Source organism: Chelon labrosus (assembly GCF_963514085.1).
Source record: "Chelon labrosus genome assembly, chromosome: 18".
Classification (NCBI taxonomy): Eukaryota; Metazoa; Chordata; class Actinopteri; order Mugiliformes; family Mugilidae; genus Chelon; species Chelon labrosus.
In genome coordinates this window covers 3,699,104-3,723,164 of record NC_140351.1, presented here as the reverse complement: position 1 = coordinate 3,723,164, position 24,061 = coordinate 3,699,104, and the positions used below count along the sequence as shown (strand labels likewise).

The 24,061-nt window shown below is 41.9% G+C and overlaps 1 protein-coding gene across 3 annotated transcripts in view; it reads right to left on the bottom strand.

Annotated features, from left to right (window-relative positions):
• Positions 1-24,061, bottom strand: part of slc12a7b (solute carrier family 12 member 7b) — a 54,869-nt gene that overhangs the window by 17,969 nt on the left and 12,839 nt on the right. For 2 of the 3 annotated variants that reach the window (XM_084566756.1, XM_084566757.1), the window contains exons 2-4: positions 3,480-3,574; positions 2,703-2,834; positions 1,463-1,609 (exon numbers count right to left, since the gene is read on the bottom strand). In XM_084566756.1, coding sequence (XP_084422882.1) covers positions 1,463-1,609; positions 2,703-2,834; positions 3,480-3,574 — 374 coding nt within the window. Of the gene's footprint in view, positions 1-1,462; positions 1,610-2,702; positions 2,835-3,479; positions 3,575-23,216; positions 23,613-24,061 lie in introns of those variants that run through there. The other variant, XM_084566758.1, reaches the window with a different exon arrangement.

Below are 24,061 nucleotides of genomic sequence, written 5' to 3'. Positions count from 1 at the left end.
TTAAATATAGTAGAGTCGACTTCCCCCATCGTCCATTACTGCCGTCAATCCACATTTGTATCCGACCGCCAATAAAAAAAAAAAGCAGCATCTGGCATCAATACCAGTAAAACATTCAACCACATATGCACACTTAATTCATGCACATGTGCTAATGTATTCATAATGCATCAAAGATGTAGTAATGTACATTGAGTTCACCCTTACATAATCTAGCATGTCACTGCTCTAATGACTTAAACACTAAATCCCTTGATTAAGGACGAATAATGTCCACGTCAAGAGTCAGACCTTTGACTTTCTGCTCTTCTATCATCTAATAAAACATACAGTTAAGACCATTTCCATTTTAAAAATAATGCTGAAGGGTACAAGGGCACAGGACGTGTTTCAGAAGGGGAAGCGAGTGCAGTATGATATTTAAATGAACCGCTAATTGTGTTTTTGCAATGCTATAAAGGCCGGTCATAACTCCTCATCCGCCTTTCATATAATGCCAGCTGAGCATTACGTACGTTCTTCTACATCTACCGCTTTCATGCAATATTTTAAAATTATATTTTCAACATTAATCTATCTGTAGTGTTACAGTCTTCTGTCATTCCAAACCTGTATGTTTTAAGATAAGATAAGAAGATAAGAAAAACCTTTATTCGTCCCACTATGGCGAAACTGCAGTTTGCAACAGCATGCAGAAATGACAGAGATATAATAAATAATGAATAATAGATATATTGCACATATTAGGAGTGTTTGTTGTGGAGCCTAACAGCAGCAGGAAGGAAAGACCTTCTGTATCTTTCCCTCACACATGGAGGGTGAAGCGGTCTGTCACTGAAGCTGCTCCTCAGTCCTGTCTCAGGTCACCATGCAGGGGGTGGGACTCATTGTCCAGCATGGAGGACAGTTTAGCCAGAACTCTCCTGTCACCCACCTCCCTCACTGAGTCCAAGGGGCTTACGGTTTACAGGGCCTTTGATTCATTTATTCTAATTAACTGTCTCTTAATCCTGTCAGACGGTTATGGTATACAGGATGCAAATGTTTCAGAGGTAAAGACAAAAAATGAACAACTATATTTATTAAACGGAGGGAATTACTGCCTCTATTAAAAGCCTACGTCCAATAAAGGCCATTTCCTTCCACAGTTAAAGTTAAATCCTAATAATATTTGATTAAATATGCTCAGATCTTTTTAAGGCAATGTTAACTGTAAATTTAAAATACATATTCAATTGTATTTGTAAGTCGTGTTCGCATACATTACATTTCTGGCCCAGAGTAGTGACTGCGAGTATCTGTTTCAGGCTACATACCGCCAACAACCTCAAACAATGAAGACTGGCACGCTGTATGTACTCTAAGAGGCAACAAGCCAAGAAAAAAAATAAAATAAAGCTTGAATGACACTGAAAGAAAACCTTAACAGGCAAGTAATGCTGTTCAAGTACAAAGTACTCACGCATGAGCAGCACAAGCCGACGATAGCCAAGGACTCCAGGATGCCGGCGGTGCCGACGATCCACGTAAGGCGCAGGAACAGGATGACCCCCAGAATATTCTGGAGGCAGGGAAGGTAGACACCCATGAAGGTCCCCATCTGAGGACTCTGAAAACGACACAGAGGAGAGAGGGAGGACACAAGAGAGTCAAGATTAAAAATACAGATATAAGTGCAAGTGTGTAGTGGAGCAGGTCGAATAGAGGCACTCATAAGAAACTAAACAAAACCCCAAGGTTGCAGAGGAAAAGCAGAAAGGACGACAAAGAGGGAAAAAGTAAAGACTACGCCAACAAAAATAAAATTACTAAATCCCAGAGCTCTTTCAGAGATCGCAAAATCAAAAATCCTTCTATGCTTCCATCCCAAAAGATAGCATTCCTCACAAGAAACTAGTTTCACAACAAAAAAAAGAAGCAGTCGACCAGAATATCTGCAGAGATCACCTCAGATAAACAAGCAGCTACCTTTTTAGCCATTTATCTCCAAATGCACAGCACTAGTCCCCAAATCCGGACAAAGAGGGGCGACAATGGTGTCTCCTTCGTCCACTTATTTCTTTAGTAAGATACTACTAGCCAATGGGAGGTGCTAAAGGCCTAATTCCATGCAGGGGACAGGATGGGGCAACTGACATGGGACGAGAGCTGTGGTTACAAAAGCATCTATGTTCTTGTCAAAGAAAGCCCAAACATGAGCATCAAAGGATCCCCGACGAGAGACTGAAAGAAGAGGAAAGTATGCGCTTCTTACAAAACATAGCCTTTGAGATGCTTGTGTGTGTTTGGCCGCAAATTCTCTCTAGTGCATAATGCATTTTTTAAACGTTGCTGAGTCTACAGTAATCCGTCTTTACATTTCTTTTGTTAAAAACTGGAGCAGAATCGGTGAATAAGCGTAGAGACGTTTGTGGAGAAGACAGTCAAACGACTACCCAGAGAGAGAGAGAGATTTGTGAATAAAACAAACAGCTGGGGTTCATCGGTCAAAGAACCAGTTATGTAACGACAGTCCAGCAGCTTTAAAACAACAACTGTTAATATGCAACTGTACAGTATCACAAATGTAATGCATGTAAACAGTGCTGTTCTATTTTTATTTTTTATCTCGCTGTTTAAAGCATTTTAAAATAGTTTAGTTTATCATCCTTACGTTAAAGCTTTAGTACAGGCGCTGCATGAAACACGGGCTTCTGCTTTACCTTGACAGCTTTCTTCTTTGGCCCCTCGTCGTCATCAGCCTCCTCGTGTTCTTGGGCACCCTGCGTGAGGTTGGTGTAATTTGCCAGTTTATTGAGGAGAGATGAGACCATGGGGTTGCTGTCCATTTCCTCCTGTAATCATAAAAAAAATAAAAGTGGTTTAACATAAGAACTTTATCTTATCAACTCACCAGCTTACTTAGTTTGGTTTTAAAAGTTACAGCATTAGTGCATAAATCCACAATCATTTTTAAAATTTCAATTTCAGTTTAGGCCTTTTTTGAAGGGCAGTCACCAAATGCTTAAGGAGGATAAACTCTTCCAGGAGCAAAATAAATAGTGCAATATTTAGTTCTTCGACCGTTCAAAGCGTCTTAGAATAGCAGGGCTGGATCAGCTTCATGCCGAGTGCTGAAAACACCGCCACAGCGTCTAATTGATTCTATACAAGGACCAGTGACCACAGAGCACCAAGGTCTGCCAAGAGCCAGAGCAAAGCAACTGGCATGGGATCAGCTGAATGAACTTGAAGGAATGCTCCAGCTTTTATGTCAAAGACAGATCGTGGAAAATGAGAGAACATTGTTATTTTTAACTCGGTGTGCCTATCTATTTAGCTCACCGCAGCTTCGCCTGCTGCTTCAGCATGCCATGCATTAATGAATGGTTTGAAATTCATACACTAGCTCTAATTTAAGCTTATTACTTACAGATGTACCCTACAGTACACATGGTCTCATTTCTGTCAGTAATAACTCAAGCACGGTGCACAGATACCTCAAATAGTGCCATGTTGGTGCCATCGTAGCTGTTGCCTTTGTCGTTCTCTGTGTTGTTGATAAAGGGACTGTTCTCCTTAGGGACGCCATCACCTGTGGAGACACGGCACAGTTTTATATTGATAGGAAATGCAATGGAGGTTAAACGTGTCCAGTAACCAAAAGCAGAACGACAACCGGCAAATACACACATTATTTACAACCCCCTCCTCCTTCAAAAAAGGGGAAAATGTTAACGGCCTACGTCTGCTCTCGTGACTGTTTATATAGTAACTGGCAATTTACAGTTGAGGGGAACAATTAGTAATGGGCTGAAGGAGGCTCTGTCTGTTTGTGGTTTGGTAGAAGTATATATCTGGTGTGCATGATAACTGACAGCGGCTCAAACATGTAAGGTGTGCACCTCACAGATTAAGAAACGATCCAGGCTACGGTATTCTACACACATGCTACACATTGTTGTTGGTTAGTTGCTATGTCTACAACCTATAATCCAATCTGGAACAAGTACAGCCCCTGCCTTGTGTACCATCAAGGAAGAAGGAAAGAAAAGGGTGGACTCCTTAGGTTACAAATTCTTGAGATGTGGCCAAAAGTGTGTTTTGTGGGATCAGAGCAACCTTGACTTTTGGGAACCCACTAAAGTTCATTTCATTTTATTTCTAACTTTTGTAGATATTGTGTTCATGGGAACAGGATGGAGGAATGGAAAAGGCCTAATGCCAGTCTATACTTAGTAACTCCAGACAGTGACCGTTTATTTACACTTGATCAAATTAAAAGAATTTTATTTTTTGAGTGGAAACTTTAATGCCACAAACTGCTTCTCCTTAGTTTTATACCGTTACAATTATATAATGATTTATTGAGTTTACCTAAACTAGAGACCTATCACCTATTCAGAACAAAACATACATTTATTGGGCTTATACAAAGATTAATCAGATCAGGGGTCAATAAAAACTTGCGAAGTCATATTTAAACACACATGAACTGTACAATTAAACTTATATTAAAAGCAGCAAATGCAGCAGCAGGTTATTTGGATTTGACAGTGAGAAGTTAATATGCTACCAACTATAATGTCAAGTTTACAAAAACGGCCGCCAAAAAAAAAAAGGCCTGTTAGCAGAACAACGAGCAATGAATCACTGTAGTGGATGTCGACAGAAGAGGAAACTGTCTGATTACAAAAAATATCCAGATTTCAACATAAAAACTAATTTTCTCTTGTTTGCCTTTTAGCATTTTTATTAGCTCTTATGTTTTATTCCATTTCTACTACTATAGAGTTTATATTTATTGACTGATTTTACTGTGCTGTTGTTGGTTTAATTCAGCCTCTGGTGTTTCCTCACCTACGATCGTCTTTCCACAGTTATTGCTCTTGTTGTGTGTGTGTCTGTGTTGGTGGCTGGGTGGTTGGGGGGTGATAGTCATGTCACTGCATCATGCAAAGGTATGATTCGATCTCATTTTGAATTCCTACCCCATGAGAAAAAGTACAATGGACAAACAAAGGCCTTTTATTTCAGCCTCAGTGTTTACCATCTCGTCAGTCATTTTTAAAACACAGTTGTTTTGCATCTCCACTTGTCAAACGCCAACAAGATCTTCCTCAGTTGTCCGTGTCACGCATTCCAGCAGCAAAGTGTGAATCACGTTTTTGTCTTTGCTGCTGGGGCCCACAACCTAGACACCGAGGCTCTGAGCAAATATTTTGAAAGAACAGACAGCTCAGGGTGTGACCCTCAGTGGTCAAATCTGGACTTGACAATCTGTCGTCGAGTCCAGATGAAACCAGCGAGGGACCTTGAATCCAGATAAATGTCTGTGCAAATGAAAAAGCTTCTCTTCCCACAACCACAAAAAAATTTTGTTTCATTCAAGAGAAAAATAAGACCACAACATTTATTTTGTCGATAACCACATTTACCAGTTTCTCCCTCTATAAAATCAAATAAAATATGTAACTACCAGGCTGCTGTTGTCTCAACGCTGTGATTATGACTGAGGAACCGTGCCGGCAGCTGAAGTAGATCCAAGCTCTGCCGTGCAAAAAAAGGGGTAATAAAAAGCACTCTGCTGGCATAAGGCTTTGTAAAGCACACACACATAAGACAAAAATTGCTACGTGGTGCTTTATTGACAATAAAACACTATAAATAAAAGACAAAAAGACAAACACTGATGCGCTGCGGTTTGGTGACAATAAAGCTGTACAAATAAAAGCCAATAACGCGACAATAAAACCGAACAAATATGAGGTTCAAATGGAATTTGAAGTGGAAAAATACAACAGGAAATAAACAGAGGTGGCGACCGCAGAGGACGTTCATACCAGAGCGCCCGCAAAGAATGAACACACAAGAGAATAGGGAAACTCAAATCTACTTACCGGGCAGAAAGAGCTCACCTATAAGAACATATATCGCTCTGTGTTCTAGGAATTAAAATGAAATCTTAATCTGCTGATTATTTGATCAGTTAATCACTTTGCCTGGACATTGTGAGAAAAATAGAAAGTTTGATGACTGATGAGTAATTAAAAACACAATAGATGTTTAATTTGCCTTAAATATGCCTTAAACCTTATATATCTTAAGCTGCTCATTAATTGATTAGAATACTTTTCTGATGAAAGCTGCACCAAGATGAACGTCTGTCCTTAAATTCTGCTTCTCTTGTAGGATCTTACAGTTAGACTGAAATTATCTAGACATAGAAAGACATAGGACACTTTTTCCTTCTAAAATTATTATCCATATTTTGAGCTCAATTATTCAGAATGATTTCTTCCTCTTAAATTGATAATTTTACTGACTGACAACAATATATACTCTAGTTCAGATTAATTTCTAACTTAGATTTTAGGCTTCTTGCTCCATTAAATTAATTTCGGCACTGCCTCGAGGTTGTACAATAAATATTAAATGACCATAAACCAGTATTGTTCACTTTCCAGCCCCTTACATCACTCACAGCCAGTCTCTGCCCACCTCACTCACTCATCCGTGGAGCTGCGGTGGGAATTTCACGGCTAACTTTTACTGCTTGATCCAGCTGCAGGGGGAATAAGAGGCTTGCAGCGTGGGCTTAGCGCGGCGTTAATCACAGCGAAAGTCATTATGCCCTTGTCGCTCTTTAAAACGCGGCCCGACTCGGATCTCGGGACATAATAGGTGAGGGCACAAAGTTTAATTATATGTGCACAACAGGGAATGAAGATAATGCCCAAGGTGAGGATGGCGAGGAGGCGGCTATGTTTGGACCGGCTTGTCAATCTTCAGTTATCTCTGTTAGATGCTACGCACCACAGGTAATCATTGTCTTAAATGACACTGGCTAAATCCTCTTTGAGACCAGGCAGCAAGGTAAAACACAAAGTACTCTTTCTAAATTAGGTGGGGTTACCGTTTTTAGAATACGCCCATGTGTAAGGTGGTTTAGACATTAATCAGGAAGGGAACAGAATGATTCAAGGTGTGAGTGCCTTAAGTAATAATAACAGTAATATAGTGGCACCCTGCAGATTTAGGTGGCATCCCACGGTCAGGAATTCATTGGAAGATTATTTTATCAAACCATTCTCAGGGTCAAGATATTAACTGAACAGAAAAGCTCCCAGTGTTTGAATAAAATTGCACAAATCTGGTCAAAGTCACAGTGCGGCGCTGCCAAACATGACTGATGACTTCATCGTGTTGCAGCTGTAGATAACTTTTAGTTTGTGCTTTGGTATCCTACGCTGGTAAAATTCTTAAATATTTATTCAGATATTCTCTACGTCTGGCTTTGCTATTTTACCTAATATGAGATATTAATGTAATTGGCTCAGGGATACATTATTAGAGGGAATGAAAGCTGCAATCTCGTGCTCCTTTAAGCCAAAAAATATTCCAAATTGTCCATGTGTGTCAACAAATTTATCCCACCCTACCTCCACGTCATTAAATCCTCCAATGACCTCAAGTTGCACTTGCACATCACTATTCCAAACAAGGAATAAGCACCAGCTGCCACAACCCCCCCCCCCCCCCCCCCCCAGTAGATTTTGAATACTGCAATTAGTCCAGTAATAGTTAGCAGAAGATTATGCGCTTATGAAAGGCACAGGGAAAAAAAAAAAAACAACATAAGCTGAGGGGAATGCAAAGGAAGATATGGATGATGTATATCTGTACGTTTATGTCTTACATATAATCTGGAGTGCTGAAGTGTGCTGTTGTGTGTGGCAGCAAACGGTCTTAAGGGACATGGTCTAGATTCATATGCAGTGGCGATGATAAGACTCTGGCCTAGTTAACAGATGTTGGCCTCTGTGCACGTTACACATGTCGTCAACCTTGGGCTAATTCAATCTGCTTGCTGGAAATGTATATTAATGTCAAAATATGATCAGAGCTTCTTCCTGAATGTATAATAACTGAATGAAGAACAGTCTGGGTCAACAAAAACACCAAACATCACTCTTGTAACACCGTTTCAGTCTAAATTTGGGGGAAAACAGCTGGTATGCTGACTGACCAGGTACATGCTGCTAAAAAGGGAGTCTGCTCTTGACTCCAATACCCATCCTGCTTTGCACAAAGTCCTTACATCATCTGTTCTTATGTCAGTTTAGAAATGCTGATGCTTAAAGGGAGAAAATTATGTAAAGGGTTGACAAACGTGTGGCTGGGTATCAGACGAGAAGGAGAGTGGAAGAGTGGAAGGATGAAAATGCAAACTACAATAACTGTGTGTGTGTAATCATTTGTGTATGAGACTAATATAAAAGGCCAGCTTAAGCGATCTCTATCTCTATCAGATCTGCTTGTGTGCAAAAATGTGGACACATAAATAACTGGTGCAGCATTACTGAATATTTTCTAGCACCACTCCAACAACTGCAAAGGTCAAAGCCTACCCAACAGAGGACACACAGGAATAACACCCTATTATTCTGCATATATATAAGTATATTTGCATCCTAACAATAAAATCCAATGAGGTTGAACATTTTTAAAAGATGTTGCAGTCAGTTTCTTAATCATGTCATGAGTAAACATGTCCCACTCTCTTCCCTAAGTCCCACTCCAAAATATAACTCACCATTCACAGCACTTCACGTAACAAAGACCAGTTTTCACTGCTGTTGAAACTGAACTGAACAGTGTAACCATTGTCTACAGTCATCAACCAGGTTGTCCAATATAAAGTGTATGTCTTGCTTTATCTTGGAAAAAAAAACGTATATACCTTTGATAAATGTGTGGGCGAAAGAGATGGCATCTTGTGTTGTACTGGAGAGGTTGACTTATATAACTAGAGGAAAGGCAGAAGGATTTGAAAAAGGTGCGGAGACCGTTACTGGAGTTTCTTAGGAATAAGCGTGCACAACTTTGACATTGTTGTGAGGAGCTGAGTGCTTTGTGGTGTTTTTGTTATACCATTATTTTCTTGTTTCATTATTTTATTTGTTTATTGTCATTTTAGTTTTGTTTAATATGTACACTGTCTTTGTCAGTGTTATTGTGTGTTTGTATGTGTTTAATATGTTTAAATCAATCAAAATCAATCAATAAACTATTGTTAAAAAAAAAAAAAAAAACTAGGTTGTCCAGTGAAGATGTTTTGTACTTTCTGCAGCCGCTGCAGGAAGCAGTGCTAAACACACGCTACCTATCCAGCACCAAACCGCAGACAACGCTCGAGACAAGCGTGTGAAAAGACAAAAGACGGATATTTAGTTGGAACTGGTGAAGACCAAATGAGAACCACTAGAGTTTCATCTGTCAGGCGGCTATTTATGTTAATAAAGCCACTGACGGCAACACCATAACTTAAAAGGCTGAAGCTGATATAAGCTAGCCTGACGAGCCAGACCCACATTAAATGTAGGGTCTGGGCACTCTCCATAGACAGGGCTCAACCGGAGGGGTGGGATAAACGGTTGTCTTTCAAACTCCCTCTCCACGCAACAGGATAGCGCTACAACCAATCAGAGCAACGAAGGAGGTGACGTAGTCAGAGCGACGGAAAAGAGAGTTAAGAAAAGAACGACCTCAGTGCAGTTTCTTGTTCTTTTCTCAGAGAAAAGCTTAACTTCAAGTCTTTCAGAGTGGCGGCCAAAGCCGATTCGAAAGAAAGTTGTTCGCTAGCAGCAGCCATCGCTCTGGTAGTTCTAGCAGGATGGGGAATTCACGCGTAATTCACGGAAGTTATGGTCGCAGGTCAGTCGTCATCATGTTAAGCCCGCCCACCGACTCGTGATTGGCCCGGTCCATCTTGGATTTTTCGAAATCTCAAGTCAACGGAGAGTAACTAGACTGACCCTGGAAGCAAATGTAATTTGCTGCCGCTAGGGGCGCGTCTAGATTCTAGGCTAGCTATAAGCAACTGGATGCAGGAAATAAAAAAAAGAGAGAGAGAAAAGGAGGAGAAGGTTGAAACCTCTTGAGTAATTGTTGATGAATGAATGCAGGTGTATTTGATGGTGAGAGCTCTGTGTGCATGTGTGCAAATGTTCCACTTCTGCAGGTGGTGAGAAGAGACTCCCTGTGCTATAGCGCATTAGGTGACCCCTAGAAATGTGACATTGCTAAAGGGTACATAGCACGCAACTGGCAATGGTCATCACTTCACATCTCCTATAACTGACTCCAGTCTACCAATGAAGATGTCAGTACTTACATGTGTATAAGTGCTAGCACTGAAATGCGGGATAAAAGGGAGCAGGATAAGCAAGAGTGCAGCTGGATCTGAAAATCCTCTCCATTGGTTCATCCCAGACAGTCATAACATCTGAGATTTAAAGAGCAATCTTTCTCATCATAGCCAGTGTTGTTACATAAGAGAGCGGGAATCCCTGACTCTGCTACAGCGCACTGCACAGTGGAATGATAATGATTCAGGACAGCAGTTCGTCCTTTGTCACAAACGGTCAGCTGTTTTTTTTTTTAGCTGCCCTCTTCTGCCAGCGTCAAAGTTCTTCTCAGTGTTTCGTGTTTGTCATGATATCCCCGGCTACAGATTCTGGTCAGAAGCTGGGACTGAAGTCAGACTTCATCAGCACAATGTTTACTGACCGGTGCAAATCTACCAGCATGTACAACACTGAGGATGCGCTAACGGTCCCGGCTCAGCCTCTCTGGTCACTGTGGTGATAAATGACCGTGCATCCTATTTATAACCGTTAAGCCGCACACTGTGACGGCACTGTAAGCTGCCTAACCTTACCAGAGTTAGCCCGTGGCTCGCCGTACCAAGAACATCGGAAACAGAGATTAAAAAAGTGTCAGCAGCTCAAAAGTCAAAAGTGCTTTAACTCCAGGGTAAATGCAAAAAGAAACTAGATATTAGCTTCGAGACCAAGAAGCAGCAGGAACTAAGAAGCAAACTGATTTATTTTTTTTGGCATTGCCATCACTACATACATTTTTTAAGGGTGAATATACAAACTCAACTTAAAAGAGTTCAGGCCACGTCCTGCCAACGGATTCATACAAGACCATACAGCATTCAGATATCATGACTTCAATTTCCGTGAGTCATAAACCAGACAAATACTAGTTCTAATAATTAAGGTGAGCTACAGAAAGTCCATCAATAATACAACTATTCCTGTAAACGGAAATCAAGAGATTTCATTTGCTCAGATATAAAGGTGCTAGCTAGGGGTACTTCAGTCGAAAAAACTTACCCTTCCGCCGAGAGCCTCCCTTGGGCTCCATTCTGAGGAGCGGTGCTGAAAGGGGGAGTGGAAGGGAGGGGGGTCCTAGCAGTGGTCTCTGGGGAACTCCAGTAATAGGGGTCCGAAGACTAGAGGTACTGCTAGTGAGGTGCAGAAGTAAGGAATGCTGCCTGTGCTATGTGGATAATGTGAGGATCAGCTATTTCTGTGACAGTGTGTGGGTGTTTGTGTGTGTGTGTGTGTGTGTGTGTGTGTGTGTGAAGAGTGGCCTGTGACGACGATGTCAGCGGCATCAGCCATGCATCACAGAGCACTCTCACCCTCCCACCGACAGACAGACCGGTGAGCACGCGCACACACGCACACCACTTCCCTCTCGAGCTCCTGATCCCGGCCAGTGCATGAGGGTACACACACACATATACACACACAAACACACACAAACACACACAAAAAGGGGAGGAGCAAAGACAGCAAGTGTAGCTGTAGTAAAAACAGACAGATTTAGGTGAGTGTGGCCGGAGGGAGACGGATGGATGAATGAATGTACACACATGTAACACAAACGTTTTTAGAGACTGTATATTTACGAGCTCGTGACACTTACAGAGGTCAGACAACACTTGCATTCGCAAAGTTAAAGCTGTGCAGCGTATCATCCTGAATCAATAAGTGTTTACTATTTTAAACTGCGGGTGCAGCCTGAGAGAACAGTTTTATTTCCCGTCTGACCCCCTGTCCGACCTTCAGGGTGTTGTAGGTGGAGATGGAGATGGAGTGCATAGAAGTACACAGCTGGAACCTTTGACAACGTGTTATATTACTGTAGTTGGACACGGGTTCGGAACTGTGCCACACATTTTAACAATGACTGCGTTTACATGGTCTTTAGTATCCCGATTTTGAGGCTTATCCCGGCTTTGAGCATATCCGAGATATGGTGTTCATATTCCCGTATACATGATAAATACCAGAAACCCGTTTTCCGATCGCTGTATCCTATCTGCGCATGCGTGTTTTACGTCTTTTTCAATGTTTTCCAACGCGACCTAACTTGTTCAACGGAGCGAGGTGGAAAACCAGCGTCACGTAGCTTTTCCGCAACAGATTTGAGTACATAAGCATGTCGGTGTTTTCTGCATCTAAACACGTCGTTATGTTTAGTTCTTTCATTACTTTAAGGGAAAGTTCTGTCTCTTCGTCGCTCCAAAAGTGAGAAGTTCTCGTTGCCGCCATGTTGTTTGTATATCTAGCGCGTCACTTGGCGTCACTCGCGCCTGCGCAGACAGTGGGCAGCCGTCAGAGATCGGGATAAGGTGTATACATGCTCCAGTATCCCGGCTTCTATCGGAGTACTCCAGGTAGCAAAGCCGGGTTTCTTGAAATCGGGAAATGGGCATATCCCGATTTCTGAATTCGGGATATGGTGTTTACATGGACAAACACAAAAACGGGATACTTCAAAAACCCAATCAAAGCCGGGATACTAAAGACCATGTAAACATGGTCATTAATAATGTTTACAATTTTAAAGGTTATGTTTACCATTTTCTAAATCTGTCTTAACAATAGTCATGAACCCAAATAAACATGTTTTGCTAAGGGATCCCTTATAATGCACTTTAGGTTTAAGTGATGGGAAACAGAAATTCAGTTCATTTACATTCACAAAATGTAAATGTAAATTTGCTTCATTCTGAAAAATAAAAATAAATAAATTCATTCCACTGTGCTCTTGTTGCCCCATATAAGAACTCTGCATACCCACTAAATGTTTCACAAATTAATATTTTAAACGCTAGCTCTATCCATTTTTTCCCCCATCAATCACTCATGTAACGTGCATTAGGTTTATATTATACTCTTGTTTATAACAGATTTATATGATGCATGTATGCTTTAATCAGATGTATTAGGGGCAGTATGCCATGACGCTTCAAACAGGAAGTTGACTAGTCGACGACCACGTGACGGTTTATATAGGCCAAACATATCTGCAGAGCACAGTATCGCTGAGTGAGAGCCGCATATTGTCGGCGTGACGGTTTTTAACGGTGTCGACGTGGGGCTACAGTCCACAGCAGCCGTGTTCAAGCTTCAGTAAACTCGCAGAAAAGCCTCGGTAGTTTCTTTTGTGTGAAACACTACGATACGTATTCAGGTCAAGAACATAGATTTCATTACTTTCTACTGTGTTTTTATGCGTGAAGTCATCGAGTTGTTGACGTCGACTCTACTTTCACCAAATATTAGTCGACTTTAAAAAATCCAAAGTCATTCTACCGTATTTTTCGGACTATAAGTCGCACTTTTTTTCATGGTTTGGCTGGTCCTGCGACTTATACTCAGGTGCGACTTATATATTAAAATATATAATTTCACGTGTTCGTTATTTTCACACTGACAGCCGCGAGAGGGCGCTCTAGGCTTGTGTGCCAGTATCTGCTACTCCTTTTACCCCTGCGTAATAGCGGCGGCGCGCCGTCTACCTCCGAAGTTCGCGGAGTTGCTTAGAAGTGACGCGGAGGATGAAGAATTCAATGGATCTAGTGATTTGGAGTGAGATCGAGAGTTTGGTAAACTTGTTATGTTATGTTGTTTATGCTATAGTTATCTGAATAACTGTTAAGATGTTACGTTAACATACCAGACACCTATTCAGCCCGTTGTTCTCTATTCTATTGTTAGTACTATAACTTGCCTTTCAAGATTAAATGTGTTCTTGGTCTCTGATTTTATCAAATAAATTTCCCCCCAAAATGCAACTTATATATGTTTTTTTCTTCTTCATTATGCATTTTTTAGCTGGTGCGACTTATAGTCCGGAAAATACGGTAGTACTCAAGTAGATGGATCACCCCCCATATGATCTGGGTTTCTTCCTCTTAAGTGTTTCCTTGCTACCCTTGCCTTAGTGCTTGCTCTGTGGGTTTCAGGCTCTGGGTTTTGTAAAGTACCGTATTTTCCGCACTATAAGGCGCACTTAAAAGCCTTTAATTTTCTCAAAAAACGACAGTGCGCCTTATAATCCGGAGCGCCTTATATATGGATTCATTCTGGTTGTGCTTACTGACCTCGAAGCGATTTTGTGTCGTACACGGCGCTCAAAGCCGCACCGCTTGCAGCATTACGGCTACCGCAGTCAGGAGAATCACGGAGCAATGCTCAGCAATGCAGGACGAAGGCAGAAGCATTACACGAGGTGAAAATCATTATAAATCGGGTCATGTCGAGAGCTGTAGTTACACGAAGGGAGTTTTGGTCGGTTCTGTACGCGCCAGCATGCGGGACTTGTAGTTCGTTTAATTACGTATTTTCCATAGCGTTTTACTGAACTATCTGGCGACAAACTGTGACATTCTTGACATGTAAAATCATTTTTTATTCTGAAAAACAACATATGTATAATCCAAGGCACAAGTCGATCGGGACCAGAAAATAATTTATCTTTCGCCATAGACTGCCGTTCATATTTTTTCAAAAGATAGGTCCCATAACCCGGAAGTAGAGGGGGCGGGACTTCGGCTCTCTTAATGCGCCTTATAGTCCGGTGCGCCTTATATATGAAAAAAGATCGAAAATAGACCATTCATTGACAGAGCGCCTTATAATCCAGTGCGCCCTAGAAAATACGGTATCTTGAGAAAACAGTAATTGTTATTAACGCTAAATAAATTGAACTTGAACTGAAACTGAAATTTGCACATAAAGTTAATGTGGCTACCCCAAAGCAGCATTTAACAGTGATTACGTATATGAATAATCTACATACACATATCAACAACACTTCCTGGGGGCAGCAGCCATTCCCAGTAAGACAATGCCATAACACCTGTCCTAGAACAGCTCAGATAAAAGAACTGTTGACCTGGCTTCTACATTTCCTAAACTGATCAAGTATCTGCAGGATGTGCTGCAACAAGCCTGATCCATACAGGCTGTTCCCCCCAATCCACAGGACCACTCAATACCCACGTCCTGTTCCCAGATACCACAGGACACCCTGAGAAGGCACGTGTCCATTCCCAGTCAAGGCACAAGGGACACATACATACACAATATTAGGCAGGTGATTTTAATGTTGAGGCTAATCAGTGTACATCTCTTGGCAGCCACAGACGGGACAGACAACAGTAGACAGAGCTCTGTCTCAGCCTTTACCTAAAAGGTCTTGTGAACCTAGCACTCTGCAGTCTTCCTTGGTATTGGCTGCCCATTAATCTGTGTCTGTCTAAGAGCATGTGAAGTAGCACTAATCACTTAACCAGATTAGGCTAATCCTGGACTTTTTATAAAACACAGAAGCCACGTCAAGGCTCCAGGGTGGAGGAAGATATCGCTTTGAAGACGGCAAACAAAGCGAGGCTCAATTTCTGCCGCCGCCCTCTGGCCACCGGCCGCATGTCAGTCAAGTCAACGTAAGCCCGGAGACATGTGAGTCATCAGGCTGGGCTGAGTAATAACGGAGATCTGACTGTGACAAAACTCTGATTTTAGGGAGCAGCTTATATATATATATATAACTTGTATACTAACAGACCTGTACATTGTTAAAAGTAGTTTCCGTCCAGCTTTCACCAGCACACGTGAAGACAAAACTAAACATCTGTTCCCAGCGCCGTTAAACTGACAGATGCATCAAGGCAAAGCTTAAAGCGGGTTTTCAAATCACACAGTGAGAAGGATTAAGTTGTGTCAGACTCCACTTGGTTTGATGTCAGATGGCTGCAGATATAGTGACTGTGTGTGTGTGTGTGTGTCCGTGTGCATATAAATGTCTACATGTTGCATTTAATGATGCCCTAAGCCTTTAAACCTGTCAGGTAAACAAGATGGCCTGTTACGCAAGTAGGGAAGGACAGAGTGTTAATGACGTGGTATCAGTGTCTGAATACAGTCTACTGTACCCTTATTGGACACTTCAGAACATCATACTATGATCATACAGCAATCAGCCATAACATTAAGACCACCTTCCTAATATTGTGTAGGTCTCCCTTGTGGTGACTCATCAGAGAATGGACATGGGTCTTCTGAGGGTGTCCTGTGGGTTGAGGGGAGGGACTTCTGAGCATCCTGTTGGGGGTGGCTGTTGCCATCAAGGAGTGTCATTGCTATGGGGTGGGGGTGCCTGGTCTGGTCTAGGTGGGTGCTACATGTCTAAGTAACATCCACACCAATGAATGCCAGGTCCAGAAGTTTCCCAGCAGAACACTGAACTGTCACAAGATGGTTTAAATGTTATTCACTTCTCCTCAGTCAGTGGTTTTAATGTTGTGGCTGATATACTATGATGGGGGAATTGCTACAGGATGTAGGCACAGTGTTCAAGTAATGATTTGTCAATTGGCCCCTCAGCCCGTAGAAGAAAATATTAGTATTTTTAGTTATTTTATATCACAGAATGACTTCAGATATAATTTAAATTCTCGCTGAACTTGCACGTGTACGTACCAGAGAAAGAAAGAGAAAATGGGTCAGCCAAGGCCGATGAGATCAATGTTACTTAGCGCTGCTTACACCTGAATCCTCACTGCTTGAGTAAACATTAAGCATGAGATGAGTAAGTAAAAAAAAAAAAAATAGTACATTATGTGCTACTACTACTAAATCCTTAACAAAGCAGTACTTTCCTGATTTAGAGCTTGAGCATTTGGTGCTTTATGAGAGGAATCATCGACTAAATCAGATAAATCTTTTGGTGAATAATCCAGGACTGGATTAGGACAGGACAAAAGAACAAGTGAATGAATACATGAATTAGTTTATTGATTAAACATCTGTAAATGTGTATCAATGAAAGATATCAGTAAGACTTAATACATGAGCAGAGATGAGATTGAATGGGAATTAACAACGTGTTAATGAGGTCCACATGAGTTTGTTGACGTCCTCATGTTCTGCTGAATGGACGAAAACTGGTCAAGGAACCCTATAACCCTATAACAAAAGATTTAAATGTCCTTAAGATGTCTCAAACATCCTCGACACTTGAAACAGCATAAAACGTTGTACTTTATATTCAGTTTTACGCAAAATCTACTGTATCCACAATTGTGTATATGGACGTCTCCCTTCCCTCTTGGTTTTCTAAGGCTAGTTAATGGCCTCCAATAGAAATTAAATTACAACCTCAATATGAATGGTGCAGGAACCACTGTTAATGTATTAGCTGGTACACAAGAGTAACATAATCCTAGCTATAATGTGGTCAGCACTCATTTAGCAGCACTTACACAACATCACAAAGTTGCGCTAATCAAGTGCCATCACAAGGGAACGCAGTTACACACTATTTGGCTATTTTAACTCATTTGTCTTGAACAAAAGCGCAAATGAATCACGCTCAGGTGAAAAAAAAAAAACAAAGAAATCCTGTGACTTCATGAACAGGCGAGGCATTTTTCCCCAGAACTAATCAGTCTCCACCCAAAGCGAGCACAACAATGTCCTCTTTTTTAACCCTCAGGCAGAAAATGGACCACGGAAATCACACACACACACGCGCCCCACCCTTCTACAGATGGTGTCATTCTCTCGCAGTTTGAAGGAAACGGTGCAGCACGTGTTTAGAATGAATTCTGAATTCTAGGATTTGGACTAGAATCACCCCAGACCTGTGTCTAAGCCTTCTCTCATAACTCCCAGCGTCTTTAAATGCAGCCATAGGAATTCAGAACGATATGACGGGCTCTCGAAGCCAGATGTTGGTTACCCTACCGACATCTGGTTCTGAGAATATGAGAACGTTAAATAAAAGGGGCTGGGAAGGTTATTTTAACTAATTGAGGCGAGGCGAGTGGACACTTGCTATTTTAGTACTTCTAATAAAATATTATGAGCATCTAACGGTGTCAAAGCTGGTGTCAGATTATTATTATCAGCAAAGGGAAACTGACTCGTTTTACCTCGACAGTGAGGTCAGATGTCACCTCTTCCTTTGGCAGGCATGCCGCGTTACATTTCAGCTTTCAGCAGAGGTGTTTTTTGAAATAACTTCTGGTTTTTGTGATATTTAAAGTTAACCTGGTCGTTACCATCCTACGTTTCCGCCCAAAATTTGATTTCGGTCTCGCACGGAGTCTGGCCCAAATCGCACTTCCGTGGCTCGCGTGTAACCGCGCCAATCAGCGAACAGTTGAGTGATGACGCGGAACTCGCCTGCCGAGTTGCTTGTAGTCCAGCGAAGCTTGTAGTTCAACAGCATAGCAACAATGGCGACGGAGGAAGAGACGCTAGAAGCCATCCGCGAAGTTGTCTCAACTCTCGAGAGCATCACGGAATTAAAACCAGAACAAGAGGCTAGTCTTGTCAGTTTTATAAATGGCAAGGACGTCGTAGCTCTCCTTCCAACTGGCTTTGGGAAAAGTTTGATTTATTTAACTGGAAGCGGAAGTGGTAAGCGTAAGAGCCTGAACTCCGGCGCACAATATACGTCATTACCAAACGTTGCTGATTGCTTAAGGGAACTCCAATGATTTTAAACCTCAAAATAAGCATCCGCCCATTACGGAGACAGATTCCTATTACATTGGGCCGGACTAACGTGCCAGACCGAAATCAAATTTTGGGCGGAAACGTAGGATGGTGACGACCAGGCTAAAATTAACGTGAGATCAGCATAAAATACATCTTCTATTTTACATAATCTCTCTGGCTTCTTACCAGCGACCTGGTGAAAACATTTAGTAAACAATAATTTCAAGAAAATGAGTGGAGATGTATTAAAACTGATATAAGCAGAAAAGCAAACAGCTCTTTGTAGTTGTATATAATATCTAAACTAGTAGTGCTACACATGTAATAACGGAAATGCTGGTAAAGGCCAGACCAGACCAGACCACATCCCTTCGTGGGTTTTATAGTTATTAAACTGTAGCTTGCTTTTAACACCTTTACCAAGAGCTAATTTCATGTTTTATGAAGTGTCAAAACTAAGAGGAGAATCCCACAACAAGGTGAACACTGGCCATTACGTAAACATGACAATAAATGATACCTCTGCATTGTTAGGATTGTATACAGAGTCAGAAGATAAGCTACTGGAGGACTTCACCGTGTTTGTACAGTCTATGGAAACTGAGTATGTAAACAGGTTTTATGTGAGGGCCTCACACCAAACGACAGCTGACGGTGAGAGGACAGATAGTGGGAAATAGACAGCCATAAAAAAACATGTGCATGCCTACTGGTTAAGAGCTTATCAGAGCCAACATATTGAGAGCAAGGAACTGGTGAGAATGAGATCACTGAACAGGATATAGGAAGTAGCAGTCAGAAAGTGTAGGATTGAATAACCGATCAGTAAAATGAAGTTGGCCATTTTTGCTAAAACGCCTACGATGATCAGGTCCTTTTTACTCTACAGGGTATGTGCTCCGTTATCTTTGTCAGCCTCAAAGCGTTCTTCAACATGTATACAGAACACACATGCTTTGGATTCCCTCTGGTCAATTCCCCATTGGGTTTATCTACACTTTGAGGTTTAACATAGCTGAGAATGTGCTCGTTTCAACTAAATAATCTGCCGTGACGCTGAGCAACAGTCTGATACTGATGCAGATGAAACCAGCAGAGTTGGAGGCAGCAGAAACACAGTCGAGGGAGTCGAGGAACACGGCAGGACCAGGCTGGACACACACTGACTGCTGTATAAATAATCTAAAACAGAGTTTCCAGGCTGCTCCTAAAGGGCTACAAGGGTATAAACTGAGACCAGGACCAGTCTGTGCATGAGTGTGCAACCCAGGAACTGACCCAAATGGTACTAAACCACCATCATTATTTAGTCAAAAAGGAAAATATAGGTTTACTTTAGAAAGGTTGGAGAAAAATTAAAAGACAGAAAGAATATTTTGATAATTTTCAATAAAAAAGTAGAACTTTCTCTGATCCCAGCTGCTTAAATTTGGAGGATGTTTGTTTTTTATGATCACATCTTTCAGAACTGATAATCAGTTTATTATAATCCCTATAAATCTTGAACTAAACATACGTTTAGTCACAGTTGGGCGTGTGTCATTCATTTATTTAACAACTACTCCAACCTCATCAGACAGACGTCACAGTACGTATATGTGACAGTTTGTTGAAAGCGAATCATACGAGCTGCTTGAAAGCCACATTTACGTAACTTTCAAAAAGTAGAAAATTACACAGTTAACATGAGGGAGAAACAGAAACATTGACTGCCACATACGGACTACAACTTTAAACAGAACCAGATCTGCCTGAAAATAAACAGGAAACACATGTCCAGGACAGACTGGGCGAAAACAGACCAACGGACAGAGGCACGTGAAGTCACCTGCTTAGTTTCAGCTTAAACAAAACTACAAATAAAGTTATACTTCCACAAAGCCAAACCTCTCTGTAACTACTATTATTACTGCAGCAATACGCGCCACATCAGACCTACTCTGTATTCTACTCTGTATATTTGCAAGGTGTGGCTTGAGTAGGACATCCAGAGAAGCACAATAAAAACATGCGAGGCATTACCATATCATTACATTCATTTATCTGCTGTCCATACATTAGTTCTGCACTCTTCTTTTATTCCCAGTCACCTCCCACAGAATATTTGACCATTGCATACACTCTGTCTTGCTCACACACACCAACCATCCCACTCCACCCACTCCCACTGACATTCTAGTCACTCCCCTCTGGAACACTGTGTTCTGTCCAAAATCTGTAAGGCTTTTGCAGCAGGAAAAATAAGACACGTGGTAGCTGAGATGCATTAATCTAAACAATACGACTGTTTCACGAGGCTGCTTAGGAAGACAGGAGGTCAAGGAAAATGCCCCAAAATAGAAAATGTAATCCAAAACTTAGTCTCTCAATCACAAAGCTCGAGCTAGCAACTAAAAATTAAAAATTACAAAAATACAAATAAATTTTCTCTGAACAATACTTTGACAAACAAAAAAGTCTACCACACCTCAACCACACAGAGCATCTGTGTTTCCATTAACTCTCTATGTAAAAAAGTTTTACTACATGTCAATAACAACATTTTGAAATGTAAACATCTATTCGCTTTGTCTTTGAAAGGAGTTAAGGGAAGGTAAGGCGTGGAACAGCAAAGGCTTCGAACTCGCCCTGAGCTCGGTTGGATTCATTTGGTTGAGATTTGCATTTGTTTGGTTAACCTAGAAGGTCTGGAACAGCTCCTGTTTGATTTGCTTCCATTTGAAGAAAAGGCTGAAACCTATTTCTCGAAACCCAATTTAAAGTGGACTGAGACGAATGATGCTGAGGCCTCAACAGGAAAGGAATGAGAGCAATGGAATTAGAGGAGGACAAAGAGGAAATTCACAGCAAATGAGAGTAGAATCAGAGTCCATTACATTACGGCGCGGGGGTGGGGTCTCACCTCCCCCCACTCGGCCAACGGGAAGCGAGCCAGCGGCCTAATCAATAACAGTGACTGATATTTGACTCTGTCCTGCTGCCTGCACAAGCTCAAGCTCAAGAGCCAGCAACATTAATGCTTTCAGGGAGCCTCCCTAGAAAATACAAAACAACTTTCAACCGGTGTCCCAGCCCGCCCAGTGTGTTGGCATCGTTTGATCATATCATAGTCATCAAGTTCTCACTAAATCAGACAGCTTTGACAAAAATGTATGTAATCTGTCCTGACTGATGAGCTGGATTTGAGGAGACAATAGAATAGATTTCCTTACAATGGTTGCGTGTGGTCCTGATGCGTCTACAAGCCTAATTACAGGGCATATCATTTTGTGGCTTTAGATCAAGTGCATGGCCTAAATTAAATGCCATCCACCACTCACTCACACGATGTTGTTGTCACTCCAGTCTTCGTCAGAGACAAGCGATTTGCATTGCGTACAGACAAGCACAGGGGAAAACCGAAGCAGTAAGATATCCTGAGCAGCTAGCCATCATAATAAAATCCAGTTCTCTCTCCTACAGTCTATAAACTCTTGCTCAGCGTGAAGCCATAATTGCAGCACCTCAACAAGAAATTAAATACTGGGAACCGATTTGCTCAGCGCCACGTAAAGTGTTGTAAAAGCAGCAACCTAACTAAATACGGACTTGAAAAACACGAGAAGTCTGTTAAATAATCCTCTCTGGGTGTTGTGTTGTGTGAGCTGCATGTCTGCACACAGGTTGATATCAGGTAGATACTATTCACAGAGAGGAGGGAGAACGTTTTGACCCAACACCAAACTATGATGTAATATCGATCTATAAGTCTAGTTGGAAGATGTAGTCTGAGGATTAGGAGATTCAGACTGGCAGGTCAAAGATAAGCAAACTCACGTTCACAAAGTTGGACTTCTTCCAACTACCAGCCCGATAACGGCACGTCCTAAATAGGTTTTTTCCAAAATACCAAATATATATATAGTATGACACGCCTGAGCGTTGTGTACTGTTTTGTAATCGTTTGTTTGTACTACGGCAAAGGTTCACTGCAAGGTCCTCAGAGGGGGAGTCAAAGTGTAGCTTGCATGCCAACGGTAATCAACACGGAGAGATGTTAGGAGATGCAACAGTCACGAGCAGTTAGAGGATATGTGCTGGGACTGTTTTTCCTCTGCAACCCTTGGAAACAGTGGATAAGATGAAAACATAACAAATCAGAAGAATAAGTGTTTGCTGAGAGAGGGGCCAGGCGAAATACACTGGAAACAAGGCTACAATAACATAGCACCGTTACACACCGCCGCTTGTAGAGAGAGAGATAAAGTGGAAGAAAAAAAGAAAAACAGGTTATGTAAAAAAATTCATGTCAAATTCCCCCGAGTGGCAGTAGCGTGTGAGGAAAGCCCTCATCTCACGCAACTGCTGGAAAATGAACAAGCCTTCCCCAAAATCCAGTCTTTCCTGCACATTATCCACCCACACGCGGCCGCAAACAGTTTTCATCCGAAAAATACAGTCAACAATAAGCCACGCAAGAAGAAAAAATCATCATCTTGCACTGTGAGCAAAGCCTGGAGCTTTGTTTGGATATTTAAAGATGTGTGCCTGGTATTATCCACTGAGCTGCATGATGGACACAAATAAAGTATCTGATCTCACCTGTGGGCTCCCCCTCTTCCTCTTTCAGAACATTGTTGTCATCTACATCTTCCTCCTCGTCGCCTTCTTTTGCCTTCCTTGTGTTGTCCTTCACTGGGACCACAGTAAAGTTGGTGGGCATTTTTACACCATGTGCTTCCTCTCAACGTCTCTCTGTTTGTCACACTCTTATCTCTACCTCCTCCTTCTCTCTCTCTCTCTCTCTCTCTCTCTCTCTGTTCTGCCGCTTGTCTTTCTTTTCCTCCGCCCCTCTTCCTTCTCGCTCTTGTCCTCAGCTGCTTTCTTCTTTTTTGTCAGACTTACTGACCCGGTGTACTTTACTCCTGGGCAGACGCCGAGGGTTAGTTCTGAGTTTTTGTTCCTATCGCTAGGACTCTGCTACCCACCCATGTGACCCCGACCCCCACCGCACCAACTATCCAAATAAGGAAGAGCGAGCCTGCCCCGCCCCAGTGGGGGCCGTACAAACAAACACCCTCGCAGAAAACATGACATGCATTTATGCTCGTCACTGAGTGAGAGCATATATGCGGCTCTTTGCTCTGTGCCTGGGGGGGGGGGGCAGGACCCTCGGCCAGGAATGCTGCTGCTCTGTCCCACGCAAAAAAAAAGCCGGCAATGTAAGCCTTTGTTCAAAGAGAGGAAGAAGTCCTGAGCTGCCCCATTCAGGAAAAATTTGGCACACACACACACATACATGTGCACACATGTACGCAGCCTCACTTCCTATGCGGTGTTATTTGACCCCATGTGCTCAGTGAGAAGTGGGCCGTCCTGATTTAAAGATGCATGCCGGCTGTCCAAACACACACCCCTATGGAGAGTTAGCACACACGCTTGCACAT